At 41.0% G+C, this 20,904-nt stretch overlaps 1 protein-coding gene across 5 annotated transcripts in view; it reads right to left on the bottom strand.

Moving 5' to 3' along the window:
* The window catches only part of LCA5 (lebercilin LCA5), a 54,056-nt gene that overhangs the window by 20,365 nt on the left and 12,787 nt on the right, over positions 1-20,904 (bottom strand). For 2 of the 5 annotated variants that reach the window (XM_083377106.1, XM_083377103.1), the window contains exons 1-3: positions 14,093-14,245; positions 3,089-3,366; positions 1,552-2,078 (exon numbers count right to left, since the gene is read on the bottom strand). In XM_083377106.1, the coding sequence (XP_083233232.1) occupies positions 1,552-2,078; positions 3,089-3,284 (723 nt within the window). In that variant the 5' untranslated portion in view covers positions 3,285-3,366; positions 14,093-14,245. Of the gene's footprint in view, positions 1-1,551; positions 2,079-3,088; positions 3,367-13,177; positions 13,496-14,092; positions 14,246-19,222; positions 19,280-20,904 lie in introns of those variants that run through there. The other 3 variants (XM_083377107.1, XM_083377105.1, XM_083377104.1) reach the window with 3 other exon arrangements.

The raw sequence follows: 20,904 nt of genomic DNA on the forward strand, positions 1-20,904 counted from the left end.
TATTTAATCTTCCTAATTTTAAGTTCTTTTTTATTATCTTTTTTACTTTTATATTATTCTGGAAGCCTCCCAGAGTCGCTTGAACAGTGCGATGGGCGGCATACAAATTTAATAAGTCAAGCAAAATTAAATCAATTTTAACAATAGCACAAAAATAGCATAAGCACACTCCCATAAATTTAACCTAAAACTGTATTATTAACACTTGCAAACATAGAGTGACAAACTAAACTTAGAAATGTTATACCTGTGAGTTTGATGAATGAAAGGCCCTTAAATAATGGAGGGATTACTAAGAGAAGTTTGGGGACTGTTCTCACCTATTATCTGGCTCTGCATCACCTCTAGGTAATTCCAGAAAATTCTCATTCTCCGGAACACTTTTTCCCCCCCAGAACATAGGGAAGCTGGTGAAATCTACTTCATCCTTTTCTATTAGCAGGTACACAAAGCAGGATTTCTATGAACTCAGCTCCCCTCTTAAAATCTTAAGGATCCAATTAAGGATTCTAATGAATTAATAGTATGTCAAAAGAAAAGCTGAATTTGGATTTTAATTCGCAATGAAATTTTACACTTCTAAATTTTATTTAGAAGTAAGCCCCACTATTTAGAACAGAACAGAATAGAATAGAATCTGGAAGGGATGTTGGAGGTCTTCTAGTCCAGCCCCTTGCTCGAACAGGAGTCCCTAGACCAGGGGTAGGCAACCTCGGCTCTTTTATGACTCATGGACTTCAACTCCCAGAATTCCTGAGTCAGTTGAAGTCCATGAGTCATAAAAGAGCCGAGGTTGCCTACCCCTGCCCTAGACCATCTCAGACAAGTGACTGTCTAGTGTCTTCTTAAAAATCTCCAGTGATGGAGCGCCCACGATTTCTGGAGGCAAGCTGTTCCACTGGTTAATTGTCCTCACTGTCAGGAAGTTTCTCCTTAATTCCAGGTTGCTTCTCTCTTCGATCAGTTTCCAACCATTGTTTCTTGTCCTGCCCTCTGGTGCTTTGGAGAATAATTTGACCCCCCTCTTTTTTGTGGCAGCCTCTCAAAATACTGGAATACTGCTATCATGTCACCCCTATTTCTTCTTTTTTTTTAGACTAGCCAAACCCAAGTCCTGCAGCCGTTCTTCATACGTTTTAGTCTCCAGGCCTTTGATCATCTTAGTTGCTCTTCTCTGAACTTTTTCCAAGGTCTCAAAATCTTTTTTGTAGAATGGTGACCAAAATTGGTCTCACTAGGGTTTTATAATACTTCGCGTGATCTTGATTTTGTGCCTCTGTTTATGCAACCCAGAATTGTATTAGCTGTATTTACTGGTTAGGATTTTACATAGATTTTACATTTATGAATTATAATGGCAATGTTATTAAATAACATATGATACTGTTTTTTTTGACAAATTCAAAGAAATCACAAGACTAAATTGGCCTGTTAGTTTATTTTTGTTTTTTTCTATGTATTAGTGGCCAGTAAGTGTGTAAATATGGCATGCACCATAGAATGTACAAAAAAACCCTTATCTTTTAAAATGCTTTTTTAAATGCCTCTCACCTTAATTCTCTTCTCACTTTCTTCCAGTCTACTTTCTGCAATTGCCAACCTCTTGGCCAGCTCTTCACGTTCAGGGAGATTCTTATCTTCTGCAAGTTTTTTCAGTTTTTGCAAACAACTTTTAGCTTTGAATAGCTCTTCCTCTGAAATCTTGAGTTTCTTCTCATTGGTTTGATCTCTTTCTTGCGTTTTTCTTAAACGCTCCTTTAGTATTCTCATCTCAGCATTATGCCGCGCCAGAAGTTGAGAGATTTCATTTTCTGTGTCTTCAAACTTATGAAGGGCTTTCTCATGTCTGTACTGAAGCTGCTTTAGTACCCTATTTTCTTTCTGCAGCTCATCAAGTTTGACATGCAGCCCAGTCAATTCATTACGAAGCTCGTTAATTTTCAGCAGCCTAGCAGAAAGCACTCTCTTTGTAAGAAGGCTAACATCTTTGGCAGGAGACTCCCTTGTAAGGCTCTGGGAGTAAAAACCCCAGCGGGTTCTCTTGCTGGGTGCGTATTTAGAGCAAAACTGCTTTGAGGCTGCAAAGAAATATAACAAGGTTAATATTACAATGGAAATTAGTGAAATCATCCCAGAACGGAAATTTCTCAGGTGTACAACTTTTCACAGCTTGCAAACATATTAACAACTTCTCAAATACTCACTTTGAAATCAGCAGATATTAGTAACTCTTACACCATCTATTTTTTTTTATTCTTGATTTTCTAGAAACCTAAACAGTCTTTTAAAAAGAAGATACCAGTCTAACCGTTCAACATTTGGGCACAGTAAAGGGGAACCCGAATCCTTCAAAACTATCATAAAGCTTAAAAACAGTTATGGATTAGCATAGGACAAGAGAGGTAATAAAGTTGGACAAAGGTAAACAAGGAGAAAAACTAAAAATAGATGATTCATCTATCTAAAATGAAACTAAAATGAAACTTAATACCCTTTCTGGTGAGAAAAAATCTGAACCATGTAATGGCAGTCCATCTAGTATCATCCATGTTTTTACTATGGTAAACACCTTGTGACTAAGTAAATATTTGGTCTGTAATTAAAAATAGAAGAGAGCTTTGTCAACCTTTTTAAAGAAAAGCAAGTTATATTTTGTGTTGTCTGTTCATGCGATATTATTGCTAAATAAATGTTTAGACGGTCATTGATCAGTTGATCTTTTAATTGAATAAGAGACTTAATACCTACTCTCTCTACTGTCTTGTATCTAAGATGCTATATACTTTGAGGTGAAGAAAGGAGATATTTATTACTGACTGAATTCAATTAATACATATAATTACAAAAAAAGTATGTTCCAATTTAATTACAAAGAAAAATCAAGCCAGGCTACTTTCTGTTGAGTAACTTGCACTTTTTTATTTTAAAAGCTAAACGTTAATTTGTATTACAAATATCAGTTCAGCTATACCATATTTCAAAAGAAATAATCTTATTTTCACATAATTCATTTAACACTGTGATATAAACACACACACACACACACACACACACACAAATAATAAATTGTGTTTTGCCAAGTACTTACCATGATAATCTGTATGGCTTTTCAAGTTCTGTATTTTACTGCTTCTATTTACAGTTTGTGTAGACTGAGTGCTGATGGTTGGAGAGTGATCAGAAGCATGAGATGAATCATCATCTGAATAATATGAATTACTGCTTTTATCACTGTCTGATTTTCTACTATGCCCAGAATCCAGACTCCTTCCTCTTTCCTCCATTACAAGAAACTTTTCCTCAAACAGTAATTTTCCAGATGAAGGCTCATACGCGGTCACTACTGGCTTCTTGTCAATTCATTACCTAAGTTTAGAAGAGTTGCTGACATCATTTTGGCAATCAATATTTCTTATGTATCTTTTAATCCAAATTCAAAGAGGAAAATGGAAGCTGATTATAATTAATTTAATTTAATTTATTAATATTTCTATACCGCCCTTCTCCCGAAGGACTCAGGGCGGTGTACAGGGCAAGAATAAAACACAGAAATTACAAAAGATAAAAAGTAATTAAATACATGCCCAATTAAAAAATACAGTTAATACATACTAAAAACCCCAATAAAATAATAAAGACCCCACCAATCCCCCCTCAGGCCAGGCCGGCTTGCTCGAACAAGTATGTTTTCAGATCGCGGCGAAAGGAGCGAAGATCGGAGCTGATGCGCCACCACACTCTCAACAACCTTCACAAGAAAGCGAAGGTTGGAGACCGGACGAACGTTGTTCAATACAGCTGGGTCCAGGGCAGGCTTCTTGAGGAGAGGCCTCACCACTGCCTCTTTCAAGACGGCAGGGAAGCTACCCTCACTCAAAGAAGCTGATATAACTGCTTGGAACCAGCTGCGTGTCCTCTCCCGGGCTGCATAAACCAGCCAGGAAGGGCACAGGTCCAATAAACATGTGGTGGAGCTCAGCCTCCCCATAATCCTGTCCACTTCCTCCGGAGTCACAGAATCAAACTCCTCCCAGGTGATATCGACAAGACCGCCCGTGTCCTGATCGTCAGACTCTGCCCAGTCAGAGTCCAGACCGGTCCGAATCCGAGCAATTTTGTCCGACAGATAATGGTTAAACTCCTCGGTACGACCCTGCAAGGGTTCCTCCCTCACCTCTTGGTTAAGGAGGGAGCGAGTCACCCTAAACCGTCTTTGAGCCGTCTCTTGCGGCTCCCAGCCGCCCGGTGCGCGCGCACCTCTTCCAACGGGCAGTGGTGCGCGCGCACCTCTCCAAATGGAGAGTGGCACCGCCCGTTTGGAGAGGTGCACGCGCACCTCCCCGAATGGGCGGAGGTGCGCGCGCACCTCCCCAAACCTTTGGAGAGGTGCGCGCGTACCTCCGCGCAAATGGGCAGCGGTGCCGCTCTTTGAGGAAGCTGCCGCGGCCCGTCTGTGAAGCTGCCGAAAGCGGCAGCTTAGCAGACGGGCCGCGGCAGCTTCCTCAAAGAGCGGCGCCCCTGCCCATTCCGAGAGGTGCGCGCGCACCTCTCCGAACGACCGGAGGTGCGCGCGTACCTCCGCGCGAAGGGGCAGCGGTGCCACTCTTTGAGGAAGGTTTGGGAAGGTTTGGGGAGGTGCGCGCGCACCTCCGGTCATTCGGAGAGGTGCGCGCGCACCTCTCGGAATGGGCAGGGGCGCCTCTCTTTTTGAGGAAGCTGAGACGGGCCGCAGCAGCTTCCTCAAAGAGCGGCACCGCTGCCCATTCGCGCGGAGGTACGCGCGCACCTCCGGTCGTTCGGAGAGAGGTGCGCGCGCACCTCTCGGAATGGGCAGGGGCGCCGCTCTTTGAGGAAGCTGCCACGGCCCGAAAGCGGCAGCTTTGCAGACGGGCCGTCGCCGTCGGGCAACCGGGAACCGGTTCCATCTCATTTTTTAAAAAATGGCAGCCGCGTGCATCCGCGCATGCGCAAAAAACCTTTTTGCGCATGCGCGTGCATGGACACACGCACGCGGCTCCCTCTTTTTTTAATTTGTGATGGAACCGGTTCCCAGTGGCTCTTTTTCTTTTTTAGGTTGCCGACCCCTGCCCTAAACAGGGTGGCCGGGCGATTATCTGCGGACGCGATAAGGGTAGTGAAGTGATTAGACCTCGCCACCCCTATCGCAGCGAGATAAGACCTAATATAGGTTCTTAGTCGCAATCGGTCGGATTCGGATCGGCTGGACCTCCAACCGCTCTCTAGGCCCCGTCTCCGACGCTTCATCTCCCGGAGCTCCGCAGAGAACCATGGAGCTCAACGGGATCTGCACCGGGTCAGGGGCCGCAAGGGTACAACTCGGTCAAGAGCCTCAGTGGCTGCCCTTTCCCAGGCTTCCACTAAGGCATCTGCCGAGCTGTGAGTGGGGGAGGCAGGTGGGGACCCCAGCGCTGCCTGGAACCTCTCGGGATCCATTAAGCGTCTGGGGCGGTACCATCTAACTGGTTCCACACACCCACGGCGGGGGGTAGCAAAATGGAAGACCAGCCGCAGGAGATGATGATCGGTCCATGACAGGGGCATAATAATTGGGGAGCCCCCACCAAGATCATCTAACCACTGACCAGATAGGAAAACTAGGTCAAGGGTGTGGCCTCCCTCATGAGTCGGTCCCAAAATTACTTGCGTCAGGTCCATGGCCGTCATGGAAGCCATGAACTCCCGAGCCAACTCGGATGATCCTCCCAGAGATGGTAGATTGAAGTCCCCCAAAACTATAAGTTTCGGGAACTCAATCACCAACCCAGAGAGAACATCGAGAAGCTCAGGCAGGGCTGCTGCTGCGTGACTAGGCGAAAGGTACACCAGCAGCAAGCCCAACTGCGCACCAGGGCTGCATCTCAAAAAGAGAGACTCACACCTGACTATCTGCGGAACGGTGGCCTCCCGCGGACACAAGGTCTCCCTCATAACAACGGCCACTCCCCCACCCCTACCCTGAGCCCAAGGCCGGTGTAGCACCCGGAAACCTGGTAGGCAAAGATCAGCCAGAGGAATACCGCCCTCTGGGCCCAACCAAGTCTCCGTGATGCAAGCCAGGTCCGCCTGCTCACACTCGACCAAGTCACGGACGAGAGGAGCTTTATTGACGACAGACCTGGCATTCAAGTACACCAGGCGGAGCTCAGGAGGCTGCACATCCTCACTCCCAGGACCTCGGGGCGGAACAAGAGGGTCGGAGCGCCTCACCGCTTGCAAGTAGCGGAGAGGCCTTCCCTGAGATCGATACGGCCCTCTGTTCCTACACCTGCTGCCATTCCCTAACGTTGTGGGAATGGGCAATCCCACGACTTGCCCTGCAGCCCCGGGGGCAACCGACCCCCGCTCCTCCTCTCCGCGATCAATCCCAGCCCTGGCCTGAACAACGGTTGTTGGACTGCCCCCCATATCCGAACAACCAAAAGAAGTTCCCACCCCCCTCCCTAACCTCCTAAAAAATTTAACCAAAAAACTAACCAGGGGCCTCTTAGTTGGCTTATATCAGAGGCCCCTACCCGTGCCCAACCATCTCTCAGGGTCCCAACAATCGGGCCCTTCATCAAGAGGAGATGTAAAGAGTAAGGCGGGTCGCTCCCAGGATGGCCCCCCCCTGAGGGCGTGTAAGACCGTGCTAGAATAAGTCAGACGCATGATTATTAAACTAGTCCGACAAAAAAGACAGCAAGGCAGACCAGATCGATACGGGAGGATCTCAAAATAAATAAGTCGAAGGCAAATGACCAGAGAGCCAGCCCAGCTCCACTGCCACTAGAGCTGGGAAACCCCGGAACAGATCGAATCCCGCCCTCTCACGGCGGTCAGGGCCGGGGAGCAGCCTGGTACATAAAACCGGGGGAACAATACCACCCAGATCTCTCACCTCTGGGAGGCAGCAGATGTAAAATCTTAACCACTCTCCCACAGTGGTTATAACCCGGACCTTCCATTATAGGGGAGGGGGGAGAAGAGGAGGGAGTTAGAGCAAAAGAATCTATAAAATACATCAGGATTAATAAGCCAGTATAGTCACAAATGGTAGGAGAGATTCCAATTGTATAAATCAATTCCATGTTGCAAAAAGACCGGATGATAGTCAGCCAAGGAGGAAACCACAACATGGTCTAGTCATTTTCTGGCGGCGCAGAGATTAAATTTTGCCTCACAAACCATTTATAAAATTATAGTGGCCAATAATTCTTCCATTTAATGTTTAATTAAGTCTTATCTATGTACATTTGTAAAATGAACTTGTGCCGATTAGAGTTTGTGTAACAACAGAGGAATTTCTTCAAATGGAAATATTAAAAAGCATATGCAGAAGGGCAACACATCACTGAAAAAGATACTTTAATAATAAATAATTCCAAAGGAATTAATGTATGAATAAATAGTGTTCAATATGAGAACATTCATAATTTTACCAATTATTAATTTATAAATACATGAAAGTCCTTTGATTTCAAAATAGCCAAACATTTTTAAAGCTAAGCAAATATTTAAGATGGTCTCAACTAGTAGTTTTGTTCTGTATTTTTAAGGATAACAATGCAGACAAATCCAACAAAAATGTGTTCTTACTAAATCGGACTAAGATTATTTTACACCAAACATTCTCTTTCAAAGCGACTAATTATAGGACATGGTGCTGCTGCTATAGCCTTCATATTCCCAGTGATTCTAGCTTCTATATACCATCTAGAATATAGACTTCACACTTTTTATTATTGGTAGACTTGTTCTCCCCAAATTTGTCTACTCAAAATCTTTAAAAATAAATCTGTGAATAGGACTGTTTTATAGTAGTAAATTCTATAAAAATTAAAAATCTGGTACTCAATGGAGAAAATATGAGCAAGACGAAGCAATATTTTGATTTCCTTTATGACAACAGTCTTTCATATTCTTTCATTCTAATATGAGAAAGAACTCTCCATATTGTTTAGCATATGGAAGTTTGCTATATTACGTTTTAGTCACTAAAACTAAATATCTCATAAATTGTCCACCTATGGCATTTCAGTTGATGTAGTACCTCCATCCTTTGCCACTTACTCTAAATATCATTGTTCGTTTCATTAGTACAATGTGGTGCAATTTCCTATCTTTAGGTGAAGAGATGTGCATCTTCTCAGTTTAATGTTCCTTTTCAAGCCAGATGTAAATTTAACCATGAAGTTATGAAATTAAAGTCATCTTTATAGAGTCCAGCATTTTGGCTATAATTTAGATCTCATTTAATCTAAAACTACTTCAATAAATCTCCACAGATGCCTTTTGGAACAATTCCTGCCTGCGGCATGATTATTTCAACCTCAGTGTTCATTTGACAAAATAAGTAAATGGAAGCTGAAATTAAAGAGAAATTGTGTAGAAACTGGACTCTCTTCCTCAGTAAGTACATTGTATAGAGATGAAAAACAGAGAGCTGAGTTTTAAAACATCATTGTAAATTGCTATGGTAAAAAGTGTTTTCAAATTGAGGAAATCATAGTAATTTGGAGTAGTCACATTCATACATATGTATCTATCTCATTTCAGAGTATATGAGCAAAATTTTAATAATTAAACTCAATTTACAAATGCAGTTTAAGAAAAAATTGCAGAGATCTAGTATGTATCTCTAAACAAAATTTTATGTGGGACCGTATTTTTCCAGATTTACTGAACAAACTATCAGAAATAATGCTTTAACATTGCTGCTGTAATGCTAGGCCAATTTTTTTCTGACACGTTTTACTGAATGGGTTGCACTTTTGATTATATCAACATAACGTAGCAACCACAAAAGCCATAACTTACTAGTAACTGAGGAATGCTTTCATAAATAAAGGTTTTATAAGTATAATGTTGTCCTATCTACATTTCCTTATTAATTTTGTTTTGATGGCTGAGCTATGGATGTGTTTTCATAAGAGATATTTTTAACATTAACATTTCCTAGTAGAATGATATCTCAGGGTGAAATGATCATATTGTGGAAATATAGCATTAAATGTAATTAGTTGCTGTAAAGTTGCCCTCAATTTGATTCCTAGGGACTACGGCCATGTAGTTTTCTGGGCAGTGTTATAGAAGTGGTTTGTCATTATGTTCTAGATGTTTTTTCCCCCCTATGTTCCAATGTAGCATACAACCCTAGAATTGCTAGCCAGTTTCTCATCCAATTCCTTGCCAGGGCTGATCCTGCTTAACTTCTGAGATCAGCAAGGGTTGGGTAGGTGCTGCCACCTGCTGAGGCAACTATTATAGGCAGAAAACAGTAACGCTCTTTTGGGGGAAAAATCCTTAAATATGTCTAAATTCAACAATAAATTCCTAAACCAGAGATATGCTCTTCTGCATGTTTCGGTGGCATATTAAGAAAATAACTTGTGACTAAAGTATGCAATTATTTAAAGTTACTTTGTTGGTTCTTTTAAAAGCATTTTATACTGCATTGAGAAATACTTAAACAATAAGCATATATTTTGGAATATATATTTTTTTTATTCTTAATATTATTCCCTTCCTGTTTGCTAGCAAAGTGAAATTTACTACGAAAATGGCAATAAATATATTATCAAGATGAATCTCAAAAGAAGCTTCTGGTAACTTTTTTAAAAACAAGTACAAGTAGTAGTCTTACCATTATTAGTCAAACTATCCTTCTAGCCCAGGGCTTTTCAACCAGTGGTACGGGTACCACCTGTGATACATTGGCACCTGGCAGGTGGTACGTGACCATCCTAGAAAACTCGTAGCGGGAGAGAGGAATGAGCTGAACTGGTGGCAGCATCGCACAAGCTAGAGCGAGAGATGGCTGGAGCTGCAGGGCTGTCAGGGCTCAACGGAAGCGCCAGGATCAGTGCCGCTTTCCAGCTGATCGGTGCTTCTTCGGGGCTGTCAGGGCTCAGTGGAAGTGCCAGGATCAGTGCCAGGCTCCAGCTGGAGCTCGGGGCTGATCCCGGTACTTCTGCTGAGTGCAGAAGAAGCACTGATCAGCTGGAATGTTGCAGCATCTCCAGGGTGTTATGATTTATATTCAGATGGTTGGCAACTGATTCATATTTACGACGGTCACAGTGTCATGTGATATGACCAAAGTGTCATGTGAAGTGACCAAAACCTGCTGCAACCACCCAGCAGGCGGGGGGAATAAAAACCAAACACCCCACCTCACTCCACCCCTACTGCCAGTCCTCAACAGAAATGCTCACAACAATGAAAAACTCGGATAGGAAGAAGAGTGCCGCCAGGCAGGCAGGTGTCTCGCTTGGCTGTGGCTTGGGGGGCACTTTTTTCAGTGCCACCGTAACATCGAACAGTCACTAAGCGAACTGTTGTAAGTCGAGGACTACCTGTACTTTATCACTTCCCCCCCCCTTTTTGGGGGGTCATCAAATTTTTGACACCTTGCTAGGCGACTGGTGGTACTCGAATGTTGCCATATCCAAAAAGTGGTACAGTGGGTGAAAACGTTGAAAAGCCCTGTTCTAGAACAGGGCTCTCCAAACTTGGCAACTTTAAGACCTGTGGGCTTCAACTTCCAGAATTCCCCAGCTAGCATGGCTGGCTGAAGAATTCTGGGAGTTGAAGTCCACAAGTCTTAAAGGTGCCAAGTTTGGAGACCCCTGTTCTAGAATTACTAACTTGCTACAGTTTTGCAAACTAATCAAAGCTACAAGATAATAAATACTTAAGCGCACAGCAGGCCAACCTCAGAATAACCTTACCCACACACTGTGATCTGCTTGCCCTCAGCGATAACTTCTTGCTGGTTCTGCAGTATCCACTAGATACCCAAACAAAAATAATGTTTATTTGTTTTGCTCATAGGGAGATGAAAACAAATATTATTTTAACTCCCCATAGGGCACAGGTCTCATAGGAAAGAAAGGGAAACAAATGTGCTGGTTTCAATATCAGACGCACACTGACATCAAAAGTCAAGTTTTGAAACATTGGCAAGGAGAACTCTGGGAAGGACAAGCCGGGAAATGAAGGGGATGGCTGTCAGCTACAAAGGCTAAAATGGGCTCAGACAGCTCCAGTGGCTGTTGAAGATGTGCTGCTGGTTTCAGTTCAGAAAAAGGGTGACTTTGTGGCCTAAATTAAGCAGCGTTTGTATCGCTAAAGGCTTGTTAATCCAAGAGTGATATAAAGTTCACAAAGCATTTGAGAACACAAGTGTCAAAAGAGTGCTGGAAAAGAAAAGGACTGGCATGGGAAATAATATGCTCATGACAGAGGGCCTTCAGTGCATTTGAAGACGAAAATAAATAAATAAAAGGTCTTACTTGCAAAAGAATCATTAGCTGCTAACTGAAGGCCAGTTACCCCTTTGTCTGGCTGAGATAGAGATAGAGGGATAAGGATAAAGGGATAGGGTGAGGGGAATGATTGCAGCTAATACTTATAAGCATTTCTTCACCTTTTCAGTAAGTCAAGTAAAAGTAAGGATAAAATTATTAGAATAAAGTACACATGTATTAAGTTTGCATCATAAAATGCACATATTTACATGCTTCAGAACTGACAAAGGCTGAAAATTGGGAATTCAGGAGAAAAAAAATATCTCACTTTTAATTTTGAAAGACTTATCTAAAGCAGGGCTTTTCAACCTTTTCACCCATTGTACCACTTTTTGGATATGGCAACATCTGAGTAACACCAGTCGCCTAGCAAGGTGTCAAAAACCTGATGACCAAAAAAAAAGGGGGGGAGTGATAAAGTACAGGTAGTCCTCAACTTACAACAGTTTGCTTAGTGACTGTTCGACGTTACGGTGGCACTGAAAAAAGTGCCCCCCAAGCCACAGCCAAGCAAGACACCTACCTGCCTGCCCAGCTGCGCTCTTCCTCCTGTCCGAGTTTTTCATTGTTGTATTTCTGTTGAGCACTGGCAGTAGGTGTGGAGTGGGGTGTGTGTGTTATATAGACCATGATGTATTTCAATGTTTGTTTCTTCAGGTAATTGAATAATAAATATAAAAAGGGATTTAAAAAGACATGTAGCTTCACTTGTTTACTTTGATGCAATTTTCTTCCTACTTTAATGTTCGGGCTGTAACAATGAATTCTCAGGCTTCAATTCAAGTACAAACTTGATAAAAGGCAGCATAGAATTATCTCTAATGCTGAGACTTTGAGAGTATTTGATTGTTACAACAAAAGCAATAATGGTTATGTTATTCATATGTATACCTATCAATGAAGGAAATAAAAAAGCCTAATAAATGATGCCAAAAAACTTACAAAATATTTAAGATGGTACTTAACTGAGCAATAACAACAGATATTTTAATACATTTATAATGTATAAATATAGCAAGATGGACCATCTCTCGGAGATACATAGTATGTGATATTTTAAAATAATTTTACTTGATATTAATCTCAGAAAATTTTAAATCTCAGAAATTTTAAAAAACAGTATCCCAACATTCTTATTTTAAGCTCAAAACAAAAAGCAATCACCTAAATAAATAAGGATAACAGCAAATTTCATTCAGTCCATGATTTCCACTATGTTGCAATCTCAAAGGAATCCTTTGGGGATATTTTACCTCATGATATATCATAATGAAAGCAAGGCACAGTTTCCTCTTCCTGCTAATGTTAAACAGAAGCACTTCATACTAAATAATATGGAATAATCTAAATTATTTATGCTTATTCAGAAGTGAGTCCCAGTGCTCAGTGAACTTTATTTCCTAGAAAGTCTGTTCATTATAGCGCTTATATTATAAATGTAATACTTTAATAATTATTTCCCACCAATTTTTAAATATAGTTAATCAAGTAACAATCAAGACAGAAAATGTTTTGCCAGTAAAAGCATACAGCTGCTAAGAATTGTGTATTCACTTTAAATGTACCTTTTAAGAAAAATTTTAGAAAAATGCCACACCAATATCTTGTTTTCCCCCATATTAAGGACTAACAGATAGTAAGGGTGAGAAGATGATGTTTTGTTCTCATATTAACTTTCCATGGTGACCACTACACTTCACTTCTCATCAAAATACTTAATGTTTGATGCTTTTGAAATGTTAAAGGTATTTTGGTTGCTAATTCTGGTCTCATTAATCTCCGCTGAACACATATGAGATTTGGCTTGTAAGCAAGCACAACTAGGACTGCATTACTTTGCAAATATTTCAGGTCCTTGAACTATTTACCTTTAATAATCCTGGGTAAGGGTAAACATGGGCGTTATAGAAAGGAAAAAAAAGGGAAGAGCAGCTTTGACATGTAAGAAATTTGGTTTATAACATTTCTACGCGAACTTCAGCCAGGTGCAACGAGGACGGTGGTATTATGTCTCTATTCCACTCTTCCTCCAAGGCACAGGTCTGCAACCCGCGGCTCCGGAGCTGCATGCGGCTCTTTTAGCCATCTCCTGCGGCTCCCAGTCTTCTGCCATGTGCAGTCCAAAAAAAAAAAGTGGGACTAAAAAAGTTCAACCAATTCAAATATGCAGGGTAGGTGCATATCTCGCCTTGGCTCCACTCTTCAGTCAAACCCTGTTCTGCGCATGCGTGCATGTACGCGCATGCGCACACATTTTTTGCAACTCCCAGTTTTTCCTTTTCTGAGGGAACCGGTTCCGAGTGGCTCTTTCACTGTTTCAGGTTGCTGATCCCTGCTCCAAGGTAACACAGCTGATTTTCTTTCTTCCACTTTTTTTCCTACAACCACCCTCCTAGGTCAATTCAGCTGAGAGAGAAGGATTGTCCCCCCCAAGATTACCCAGCGAGCGAAGGGGTAGCCTCGTAGAAATGCACTAAGATCGGGGAAGCAACGGAGCCTTCTGAGTGCCACGTCCTCCTGCCTATCACTGGCACCCCAATAAAGCTGCCTGGCTTTTAGGGAGCCACCAGTCGTTTTATAGCGTGTGAAAAGGAAAAAAAAGGGGGAAGAAAAAAAAAAGACCTCCGACAAAAGGAGGAGGCGGAGGACGTTGAAAGTAACCCATTTCCCAACCTACACCAGTGAGGCACCGAGGCAGGGCGACCGCCAAACAAACCTTGCCCTGTAATGCCCGCCCGCCACCCCGCGTTTCCGGCTTCCTCCCAGCGAGCCCCTTGCCCTACCTGACTCCGGGGCCTCTTACTTCCCCCCACCCTTGACGAAGCCGGACGGTTACCGGGGCTCCCTGAAAGGTGTCGCCGCGTCACCAAGGCGCCCCAGAATATTTACAGCAGGCTCCAAGGTAACGCGGAGGAAGAAGAAAGCAAAGGGGCGGGGATAAGAGGGAAGAGGAGGGCAGGAGGGGCTCTAAGTCTCTCCTATTGGCTGCCTGGTTTGTCGAAAAACACCTCGCCGGAAGAGCCAATCCCCGCGTCTGATTAATCCGGAAGGGGCGGGAAAGAAGTGTGGGGGGGGGGGAAAGCGCGGCCTTCTTTTCATTGGGGGAGAGGCTATGCAGGAAAGCTGCCTTATTGGTTGGTGACCTAGAGAAAAGACAGTCCTCTGTTCTGGGTGAGGACTCTTTCTTGTACTCAAAAGAAATGGCGCCAAAGAGCTGTGCGTTTTAATCGCAGTGTAGAGCTCGATTTAGCCGGGCATCCCGTGAAATCGAATTTGGCGTGCAAACAGCTCGGTTTTCTGGGCCAGTCGTTTTACAAATAAAGTCATTTATGGAAGTGGCGCGAATCGGTGTGAGTGCTGTTTCTTTGTATTTAACGGGTACTGTGAATAATGGAAAGCCTCTTTCCAGTTAGTACACTAGAAATGAGTACAGTGTGGATATCAATCGGCATGTTCATTTAACACAGCTTCAAAATTGCTACTTTTTGTTGTTTTTGCTCTATATCGATTCACTCAGTAGTTCAAATACTGTACACTCCAAGCTGCTTTTTATTGTGAATGAAACCCCTATCCTTATTTTATCTGAGTATATTTTATTGTGTTTTCACCCGAAGTGGCTCACAGCAGATTTTTTTTTTTTATGTGGAATGCAAAGTTGAAACAAATCTTTGAATTTCAGCCCAAACAGCATAGGTTATTTTAAAAATACAGGTAGTCCTTGACTTATAACAGTTCACTGAGTGACCATTTGAAGTTACAACAACACTGAAAAATGTGACTTATGACCATTTTTCAGAATTAATGACTGTTGCAGCATCCCCATGGTCACGTGATTTACATTCAGATGCTTGACCACTGACACTTATGACTGTTGCAGTGTCACAGGGTCATGTGCCCATCTTTTGCCACCTGACAAGCAACATCAATGGGGAAACCAGATTCACTTAACATGGTTATTAGTTTAACAACTGCAGTGATTCACTTAACAAATGTAGCAAGAAAACTCGTAAAATGAGGCAAAACTCATTGAACAAATTTCTCACTTAGAAACATAATTTTGAACTCAGTTGTGGTCATACGTTGAGGACTACCTGTATAAAGATACACAAGACCAAAAAATGTGTCCACACATTGTATAAATAAACCTAGAAAAACATTGACAATTTTGCCACTGCTATCGTTTCTTAAACTTGATCATGAAACAGGTTGGATCAATAATCTAATTTTATAAAATAGTGAAAAGCCAAAATTTAAATTTAAAAATATTTCCAGCTTGTAGAAAGAAAATAAAAATAGATTGTGCTTCATTTCCTGTGAGGCATTCAGCAATTTAATCCATTCTGATTTGACTAAATTCTTTATATTTTCCACATCCGTTTCATTTCTTCCTCTTTTTTCTGTGTTTTTAATTTGTTTACTTTTCTGAGTCTATTGTCTGATTTGCTCATCCTCAAGTTGGGTTAAATTTCAAATTAAACATCACAATCTTATGTACAAGCTTAAAGCACATGAAATATACAAAGCTAATTCATATTTCCTTCAGAATAATTCCCACTAATTTAAAGAGCTTATTAATATCAAGTTCTATCTAATTAGTTTATAAGAGTACAACTTCAGTTCTGTTTTTATTGATGGCATGTTTTTATTTGAATAACAAATTTATACATTTCATATGTCATTGCTGAGTGGATCGTTATTTCTGAATTGTGGAGCATATAGGGTAGTTCACAGCTTTGAGTTATTAATGAAGATAACAAAGCCAGGGTATGTATGTTTGTGTGTATGTATAAATACATACATACCCTGGCTTTGTTATCTTCATTAATAGTCATGCCGGCCACATGACCACGGAGACGTCCTCGGACAAACGCTAGCTCTTCGGCTTTGAAACGGAGATGAGCACCGGCCCCTAGATTTGGAAACAACTAGCACGCATGTGCGGGGGAACCTTTACCTTTTTTATGTATAAATAAAACATACATAAATACATCTAGAAAATAAATATGTATGTTGGCTGAAAGGCATAGAAAATTGTTCACAGAATATTCTGACTCAATATGTGCCTATTATATTATTCCTTATGCAAAATGGAGGAAATGTATAAGGAATAATAAACCAAATAAATTAAGGCACACATTAAAAAACTGAAAGGACATATAATTTATCTAGTTTAAACCAACATCACCAACCATATCTCTCTATATATACTTTTATTCTTGCAAGCTATCTTTGCTTCTATCATGCCCATGCAAACCTTTACACTTGCTTGTTCTTTAAACTTCTATTCTCTTTTTTTGAAGGTCTCCTCAACACTGTCCTAAAATAACAAACTTATTTTTCCCTGCCTCTCACGCTTAACCTTCTTTCATATATTTGTTATTTTATTCTCATTCTCCTGGGGTAAATAAATTCCTTCAATGTACTTTCATGCAGTGTACGTATTCTAGCTTATTAACAATAATTAGGTGCAGGATCCTTGTCACTAAGTGATGCAGTTGTAAGGCATGATGACACATGATCATGTCAATGTATGACAGCAGTTCTGGGAGTTCTAGGTGCCATCATTAGGGGAATCCAACCTTGTTTCATGTCACACAGTCAGATGATCACCATTTGTAACCTGCGGGTCTCCCCACTGACTGCTTGTCAGAAGCTGGCAGCAAATATTGCAAATGATGTTAACATGATCACAGGATATTGCAACATCACAACTGCAAGCTGGCTGCCAAGTGCCTAAATTGCAATCACATGACAGCTGCATCTTAATTCTCCTGGTTGAATGCCTTCAAACAGTTGCTGAACAAGAGGACGTTAAACAAGGACAATCTGTACTACTGATTACTCTATTTTGTGTTCAGCCCATGTTCATCTACCCTCCTTTTTTGAACCTATTTCTTATTATATCACATATGTTTTTAAGCACTTCATTCCCACTGCATTCTATTTTCATGTTTCTTTTGATATATCCAATTTTAAGTTCCATATAACAAACTATAAACATATAAGAGCAGTCTTATGCATAGCCATTTTTGTAAAGAATATTCATTCTTTACCACTGGCTAAATACCACCTCCCATTCTTCTACCTACTCTTACACGTTTTAAAATTTCCCGATCCATCTTCCTATCCTCAGTAAACATTTATCTACAATACTTGCTCTGTTTTTGTCATGTATAGTTTGAAACTGTTCACTTCATTTTCCCTGTCAGATCAAAACTTATCTTAATTTTGATACATTAATTTTCATATTGATCCTCTTTGTTCTGATTCCTGTCATTACTACTACTTTGTGCTTTTTCATCAGTAAATGAGGATTCATCCATTGGTATCCACAGAATCCCATCAATTTTCATTACAAAATAAGTGTTCCACGATAAGCTCTGCCCCTAACAAAACATTACAACGTATCTAGAAAAAAAGGAGAGCTTGCATAATGATGCTCATTTTGTAAACTGATCCAGGTTCCTAACACATTGATGTATTTGAGTTTTGCATTGTTTCACTGAATTTGTTTATTTCCTCCAAATGTGATTTATAATCATATAATCAAGGGAGCAGAACATTCTAATGCCTAGATACGATGGTCCTCAACTTAAAAAGCAGAGTTGGAATTAGAATTTTGGTTCTTAAGCCATGTGGTCATTAAGCGAGTCATTGCATAACCAGAGCCAATTTTACAACCATTTTTACCATGGTTGTTAAGTGAATCGTCATTAAGCTAATCGTACAGTTGTTAAGCAATTCACTTCCACAATTGACTTTGCTTATCTGAAACTGGTTGGGAAGATTGCATATGGCAATCATGTGGCTGCAGTTGTAGCCACTGTAAAGGAGAACCAGTTACCAAGGGTCCAAATTGTGATCAAGTGACTATGTGAGAATGGTACGACAGTTGTACAAGAATAGGTCGTAAGTCACTTTTTTGAAGGCCATCATAACTTTGACCCATCATAAAATGAACTGTCATAAGTTGAGGACTACCAGTAGCTCAATGTCTCCTGAATTAATTTTAGTTAAGTTGCAGTTTTCCCTACCTTCTCTTTCAACCCAAGTTGGTTTTTACTATAATAAATACCTTAAAGTAGTAGGTTGCTCCTGTTATACAGAGTACATTTCTTCTCCCATTTCTATCTAAATTTGTCAGTTAAATATCGACATGGGATTGGAAAGCCAATCTTCCAATTTATTTAATGTTATTATGTTCATACCCATTTTTCCTCCAAGAAAATTAGAACACAGTATCTTACCCAAACAAAGTATTATAGGATTATTTTTTAAAAATTGTCACAGAAGTTTTAATTGACTTGAGAATTCCAAGGAGAAGTTTATTCTCTTTTGCTAATAAGACTGGACTAACATGTTTGATCTACTTTCTTGAATCTTTCTATCCTTCTACTTACTGTCAGGATTCAGTCACACTGTTGTTTGCTTGTTTTTGGCTTAGCCGTTGTGGTTCATAAATAGTGTTATATGGTTTAATGTACCGGTATCTGAACTCATCCAATTGTGACTTATTGGACATGCTGTCACTTAGCATATGGTGTGAACCATCCATCAGGGTCATGATTGAGATTAGTGCTACATTTGCTGCTTTGTGAAAGCTTTTGAATGGGTGCGAATATCCCTGCAGTTGTCTATGTATCCTCTGAGTGGAGCTTCAACACTACTTCAGACAATTGTGATAAAATTCAGCTTTCTATAGCAGTAAGTACATACTGGTATATACCAGTATCCTGTAGATTAGTAGCCCTGTAAACATAGCTCAGGCACATATTGCAGATTCTATTTTAAATGGTTTGAATGCTGATTTTAAGGAGAAATAGGGCACTTCCAGTAACCAGTCTTGTCCCAATTTATTTATTTACTTACTTCATTCTATCTATATGGCTACCATCTCAACAAGTGACTCCTACCTGCTGTTGTTCTTTTGCAGCATTTCATTAGTGTCTTTGCAGCTGAAATTTCAACAGCTGAAGGAAGAGGAGGAGGAGGATAAAAGAAGGCGAAAGAAGAAATGAGAAAGCTGGCAATCTCTGTTTGTTTTCTTGATATATTTTCTTGTGCAGCAAGAAACAGAAATATGATGAATTAGGAACATGATGAATTTGGAGGAGGAGCAAAGCCACTCCTTAACACTCCCCTATATCAGGTGTGGGTGGGGAGGGAGAGTGAGAGGGCTGGAAGCTTGACATAGAAATATCAAATGGAAGGAGGAAATCCCAGGAAGCAGATTTCTAATAGGGGACCAGTTGTTCCCAGCTACAGCATTTTTTTTAAAAAAAATTGCCCTGCTAGAGAGGATTGAGCTGAAAGTTAATCAGCTCAGCTTCCCATGCCCTCAGAAATTTGATCATGAGGATGCAGGAGGAAATACTGGCCCTGTCTGTTAAAAGGATCCCAAATCAGTATGTTTTGACCTCATAGGAAAATCTTGCAACTTGAATCCCAACTCTTCAAAAAAAAAAGATAACAATTACAGGTAGTCCTCGACTTACAATCACAATGGAGCCCCAAATTTCCTTGCTAAGAAGGGAAGTTGTTAAATGAGTTGTACTTCACTTTGTAACTTCTTTTGCCACAGTTATTAAGTGAATCAGTTGTTACATGATTCATGTGGTCTTTAAGCAAATTTGGCTTCCCCATTGACTTTGTTGGAAACCGACTGGGAAGGTGAAAAATGGTGATCATACAGGACAGTGCAGCTGTCATAAATATATGCCAGTTCCAAGCACTTGAATTTTGATTACGTGACCATGGGGCTATTGCAACAATTGTGTGAAAACCAGTCATATAGTCACTTTTTTTTCCAAGTGAATGACTTTAAATCAAGGACTACTTGTTTCCTGTTCATTCTTCTGTTGTTGGCAAATGTGTATTACATTTTGAATCTCAAACAAAAGTACACATCTTCATTTTCAGGAGTCCTGAAAAATGCTATCAGGCTCTTTGTCTCACGGATTTAATGATTTATCTTTAGAAGTGTTCATATACGATAAACCAAGAGTTTATCCAAGTGCAGTAAGAACTCACAGCTTCATGATACCTTTCACGTCACAAGGCTAGGTTTATTAGACATTGCTGTCTTTCAGACAGGAGTGTAAATCCATCAATAAAGGAAGGTGATCTATATGCTGCTATCATGATACTGCCAACTGTCATATATAATCATGACTGCTTTCTTCTTGCTTCACTTGCATTGTATTAGAGAAACCACATGGAGACTAAGATAAGGCAAAATTGTATATACTCAGCACTGTAAATGTCTAGGGCAGGGGTCAGCAACCTGAAACAGTGAAAGAGCCACTCGGAACTGGTTCCCTCACAAAAGGAAAAACTGGGAGCCGCAAAAAATGTGTGCGCATGCGTGCATGCGCAGAACACGGTTTGACTGAAGAGTGGAGCCAAGGCAAGATATGCACCTACCCTGCCCCCTCCGCTCTCATTCACTCACGTTGTTTGGAAAAGCTTCTCTCTCGCTCTCATTCACTCGAAAGGCCAGCCACGGCGCCTCCATTGACTTCTATGGGGACGCTTGGCAATGAAGGGGCCAATTGAAACTGCTCCCGGTAGTGCTGCTACTGCTAAATTTTCCACT

Source organism: Vipera ursinii (genome assembly GCF_947247035.1).
Source record: "Vipera ursinii genome assembly, chromosome: 1".
NCBI lineage: Eukaryota > Metazoa > Chordata > Lepidosauria > Squamata > Viperidae > Vipera > Vipera ursinii.